General features: G+C 41.3%; 1 protein-coding gene across 1 annotated transcript in view; it reads left to right on the forward strand.

Moving 5' to 3' along the window:
• Window positions 1-1426: 1426 nt before the first annotated feature.
• ZRSR2 (zinc finger (CCCH type), RNA-binding motif and serine/arginine rich 2) overlaps window positions 1427-5798 on the forward strand; it is a gene marked incomplete at both ends in the record, with an annotated part of 12521 nt that continues 8149 nt past the window's right edge. Inside the window, 6 exon segments of the mRNA XM_008935254.1 lie at window positions 1427-1506; window positions 1633-1729; window positions 2025-2148; window positions 2151-2243; window positions 2956-3042; window positions 5283-5321. Coding sequence (XP_008933502.1) covers window positions 1427-1506; window positions 1633-1729; window positions 2025-2148; window positions 2151-2243; window positions 2956-3042; window positions 5283-5321 — 520 coding nt within the window.

Here is a 5798-nt window from a genome sequence, read left to right on the forward strand (position 1 = left end):
CTGCGGGCAGCGCCTCGCGGCCGGAGCAGGCGGCGGCCGTGGAGCGATGTGACGCTTGGCGAGAGCCGCGAATCGGGGCGAAAGCTGGTGTGTGCGAACCCGGGCTAAGCGCCCTCCGCCCCGCCCCGCTCGTGACGGGATCCCCGGTGCGGGCCTCCGAGTCTTTGTGAGGACTTACGCGAGCCCCAGGCCCGAAGCGGGTGAGGCGCCGCTGCTCCTTCTCACCTTCTCACGTGCTGCTGCGGGCTGGGAGTGTGGAGCGTCGCTCTCTCTCTTTCTTTCTTCCTTGGGCTTCAAGAGCACTCGAGAGAGCTTGGGAATCAGGAAGGAAAGATCCTCGCTTGTCAGCCCACGGCAGCTGCTGAGCAGATGAGATTCGGTTCAGGCCAGTGACATTACAGGAGGAGCTGCTAGGCTTGCTTGATCAAAGCTAGAAGTCTCAGATGTGGGCATTGAATACAATCAGGCACTGGTCTTTGAGGGCAAGCGCTCTGCTGCTGAGATAGCCACTGTGGTGCTACTGATGGCGTGCACAGGTTTGCAGATGGTGAGGTTGTGAGTGACCCTGAACACAAAGGTTAGGGATGCAGATGAGCTTTTGGCTGTCTGAGTCATACTTATGGAATATTTTAAAATTACATGCTCTGAAACAGGAACATTTTTATATCACTTGGTGTGCCAGAATGACAAGAGTGGCAGAGCATCATTCCCTCCATTTTTCCATTATGAACTGGCTACAAAGAAGAAAGCTAGAATGTAAAATGACAGAAAAGGGGTTGTTATGAAAAGGCTTCCAGATATTTTTGAGGGTTTTTAACCATAACTAAAGCATGGTGCTGCTTCTAGGCAGTCTTGCAGAGCTGTCAGGCAAGCGAGTATGAGTCTGGCCAAGCTTCAGCACCAAAACAGTAGACCTGGCCATTATCTGTGGTGGTTAAGTGTGCTTTTGTTGTTTGCATGTTAAGACTGCTGCTTGTAGGGAATGACAAAGGAGAAGGGAAGGAGCTTAAAATTTCGTACCCTGTAAAAGAGAAAAAGACTAGAATGTGCTGCAAGGTGTGCCAGAATTATAGGTTAGGAGATTCCTAAAATTTTGCTCCGTAATCTTACCTAGTGACCAAATTTCAGGAACTAAGGGAGATTTCATGGAGTTAGTGATAATGTCGGGCCCTGCAGAGCTCAGGAAGGTTGAGCCCCTGTGTGTTGTGTCTGAATCTGATCATTGTTTCTGTCCACATGCAGCTCTAACAGCTCAACCACAGATTTCTTTGTCATCCCAGATGTCCCCGCAGAGTTGCTGTTCCCTGTGAATAGCTGTTAAATTTTGCCATTTGTGGGGTTTTGTGCTGCTGATGTAATTTAGTGCATGACAGTAAAAATCCCTTGTTTTGCTGTCTTAACATAAATAATATTATTCTGTCTTCAGCCACCAGAAACACAGAGCTATTCTGAAGAAAGAAAAGCGGAAAAAAAAGCGGCAGGCGCTTGCCAAGCTAAGAGACTCAGGTAACAGTGAAACTAGTAGTGATTCTTTTTTCTTATTTTTGTTTCTTAAAAGATATAAATTTGTGTGTCTTTGTTGACTAGAATCATCCAGTTATTTAGATGCATTGTTTTGTGTTTTTTTCTCAGAAGCTACAGAAAAAGATGAGTCTGTGTCTGAGGAGGAAGAAGAGGAACTGGAAGAAGAGGAGCAAGAAGAAGAAGAAAAAAAACTTGAGGCTGAAAGGTGAAGAATCTAGAAAATGGCATATGTGCATGGCATATAACTTTGTAGTCAATTCCATTTTGATTCTTTGAGAAGTTTCAATATATTTTGTGGAGTTGAGTCCTTTTTGTGTATTTTGGGCAGCACAGTTTTTGTCTGAAGCCTGATTGATTCCTGTGGAATTTACTCTTTTAAAGAAGATTAGATACACTGTAGGTACTGCTTAACTCATGAATCTGGACTGAATACATGACAATTGCATTGGCTGTGGGTAGGCATTAAATTTTGTTTAAATGATATCTGGTTTCCTTGGTAGACAAAAGCTACATGAGCAGTGGTTGCTGAGAGAAGAAAAGGCTCAAGAAGAGTTCAAGCTTAAGAAAGAAAAAGAAGAGGCTGCAAGAAAACGTCAAGAAGAAGAAGAGGTGACGTATAAACTGTTAGAGTTGTGTCTGGCAATAAGGTAGACTTAGTGTGACATCTTTTACTATTCTCTAGTGGACTCAGCTTTTCTGATGTTGGTATGTTTGAAAGTGTAAACTCTTTTTCCATCTGTTCTAGAAGAGCAAAATTAGAAAGGAGGGGGGAAAAAAAGACTCTTTTGAAAGCGTTTTTCTCGAAAGATACAGTTCTTATGACTGGATGAAAACTTGATGAATCCTGGAATACCAGTTTGGAAGGGACCTCAAGGATCACCTTGTCCACACTCCCTTGACAAAACCATGTTCTAGACAAGATGACCCAGCACCCTGACAAGTTGAATCTTAAAAGTGTCCAGTGCTGGGGAATCCACCACTTCCCTGGGGAGATTATTCCAATGGCTGATTGTTCTCATTGTGAAAAATTTTCCATGTGTCCAATTGGAATGTTCCCTAGAGTAACTTGTACCCACTACCTCTTGTCTTTTCCACATGACTCCTTGTAAAAAGGAGCCTTCATTTTCTCTGTACCCAATCTTTAAATACTGGTACATGGTGATAAGGTTTTCCCTGCACCTTCTTTTTTCAAGGCTGAACAAACCAAATTCTCTCAGCCTTTCCACATGGGGCAGCTTTCCAGTCCTTTGATCATTGTGGCCCTTCTTTCAACCCTCTCCAGCCTGTCCATGTCTTTTTTTTGTATAGCAGGGACCAAAAGTGAACCCAGTATTCCAGGAGTTGTAATACAACATGATATTTTTGAATTTGACTGATTTTTAAAGCATATGTTTCCTTAAATAACTTCAAAATTTTGTTTCTGTCATGAAGAGGAAGATCAAAGAAGAATGGGAAGAGCAGCAAAGGAAAGAGAGAGAAGTGGCACAGCAGAAGCAGCAGGAGAAGAAAGAGAGAGAGGTGATTCCTGGCAGTGGGAGGATAAACATGTTACATATCCTCTTACATTATCAAATGCAACAGTCTATGCTGTTGAATCATGTGTTAAAGAGGGCTTTTATTCTAATCAACAAACATAAATGTGTTAGCTACTTTTTCCCTCCATTCTGTCTAAATTCCCGAAACTATTATTCACTGCTAAAGAGGATCTGGTGAATCCGGATACCTACGATGGTAACTAGTTTTAATGCATCTCATTGTTAATAGTATGTAACTCTTTACATCAGTTAGATACAAAGGCACACTGTAAATGAGACACGTATCAGAACCTGCACGTTTTGCATCATGTGTTAAAGATAATCCTTACTTCATGTACCAGCTGAACACAGTCAATGTTGAAGAAAAAGCCCAATGAGGATATGGAATATGGAATTACATTGCTGCTGTTCCTTAACAGAGTTCTTAATCAAAAGATATATTGCAGCTCTTCTTTACCTGACTCATCCAACAGGACGTATCTTTTTTTCAGAGCTCTTTGGGTGGAGAAAAAAAAAATTATACTGAAGATACTAGTCGTTGATAATGTTTCTGTTAATGATGCTTTCTTCTGAAGTTTTAGAAGTTGAATGACCTGAATGTAAGATGTCCTGTACAGAAATCCAGCATGAGGCCTGGCCTATCGCCAGTAAAGGGTGATTGCAGTTTTCTAGGATCTGGTCATTTTAGCTCCTCCACAATCACAAAACATTCCAGTCACTTCACTGGGAGGTGCCTCACTGCTGTGACCGGTGGCCACAGCAGGAGACGACACACGAGCACACGGTGTTGTCTCCTGCATTTAGTAGCTGTTTGTGTCACTGATGATGAAACATTGCATGAGGAATGAAAAAGAACAGCAGTTGTTGTATTTCCTGTCTTCCTCTTGTGTTGTGTCCATTTCTCTCTTTGCAAAGTAGGGAGAGAAAATGATGGTTGTGTCCTTTATTTAAAATTCTTACACAGTTCCAAGAGAGTTGAGCCATGACAACAATGGGGTTTTGTTCCTTCCCTCTCCTTGTCCCTGGGTTTGCGCAAGCCCTCAGGGGGCTCATCTGGTTCTTCCTAAACCAGATGGAAGCCATTTTCTTTTTTGTTTGGTTGTTAGTTGTTGCTTTGATTGGTTTGGTTTGTTTGTTCTAACTTTTTGTCTGGGTTACTATTTTACTGGTTTAGTGAGTGAAATTGGCTCATAGAGGGCATTGGCAGGTAGCCAGAGGGAAACTGAGTACTCAGCTGGGAGTGGAGCCACCCATTTCAGCAGTGGAAAGCTGTTAATTGATTTGGCGTATCTCTTGGAACAGAAGTTTATTCAAATTCTGACAGTGATTTTAAAAAGCATTCTATTTTTTTTCCCTTCCTAAGACAAGGGAAATAGATTTTTTTTCTGGTTTGATGGGTTTTGGTTTGTTATTGATTGGTTGGTTTGGTTTTGTTGGTTTGGATTTCTTTAATAGGGTGGATAATAATCTAACATACTTGGGATTAGTACCAGATGCTGTCTGGGTCCTCATCTTAGATTCCATATTTTATTTTTATGTGCTCTTCCTCTTTTTAAATTTAATCAATTCTCTTCCAAATTAGAACAATGCTAGCAAATTTTCTTCTCCTGGTTATGTTTAAATGTCTTTTTTTCTTGCAACTTCATAGAATAAGTTTTTAGAACTAACTTCCAGGCAGTTTTGCCGAGTGACTTTATTTCTTTGGTCAGCCCACTTAGAAGAAGGTAGGGGAAGAATATCCGCATTGTTTTCCTATGTTTGGAAGGCTAGGTGCAGTGAACTTATGGTAGAAGTTTCTTAACAGTTAAATGTTTTACTTTCACAGAGGCTCACTAAGCAATGTGTTTTCCTGTGTTACCTAGAACATTCTAAGTTAAAAAGTTTAGCGCACCTTAATGATTATGAACCTAACTGTAACCAGACTGAGTACTAGAGCAGGGAGTATATTTAAGTATTCAATAGTTCAATGATATTTTTTAAAAGAAGAAAATGAAACTTTTTAAGTTGTTTGACATTTAGATTAGAAACTCATCTACCTGAGGGTATTGCCTGATGTATCCTTTAACAGCTTTGTAGTACATGAATTGCTCCAGAACAAAACCCCATCAAACTTTTTATTGTGTGTAATCATTGAGTATTGTAAATTAGGTTCTTAACTAAAGAAACCAGATGTTTTGCGTGTCCTCAGGGTTTTCACTAGTCCTGTGTTTGCACCATTTATAGGCAGCTGTGCAGAGGATGCTGGACCAAGCTGAAAGCCAGGTATGCCCAGAGACTTTTTGAAAAAGAACTGAAAAGTAATTTCATTGCCATCAGATGTTTGCTTTCTAGCCCGCTCTCCATCTGCTCTCAAGAACCTAATGGCCTGAATAGATTTAATATGTAATGGCTCGCATGAGCTGTAAATAATTATTTACTGGGTGGAACAAAATTAAGCATATTTCTGGCTGATTGGTGGCAGTGCAGTTGTGCATGCTTATTCCTGTTCAGGAGATCTGAGTCAAAGTGAATCTGGAAATACTGCTGTGTGCTGTTGAAGACACACTCTGTGTGATGGTTTATTTGCAAACTGGAATTCCAAATAAATCTGTCAGTCCTTCTGGGTGGCAAGACAAACTTGTCTTTTTAAGCAGATGGCAGGCTCTAAATAAAACGATTCATCAGTAGAGGAGGGCACAGATCCTTCAGGAAAAAAAAATGTGGGAGAGGGAGAAGCTGAGTGCTCAGGTGCATGGAAGA

This window comes from Merops nubicus, unplaced genomic scaffold, assembly GCF_000691845.1.
Source record: "Merops nubicus isolate BGI_N331 unplaced genomic scaffold, ASM69184v1 scaffold8902, whole genome shotgun sequence".
NCBI classification, from domain to species: Eukaryota; Metazoa; Chordata; class Aves; order Coraciiformes; family Meropidae; genus Merops; species Merops nubicus.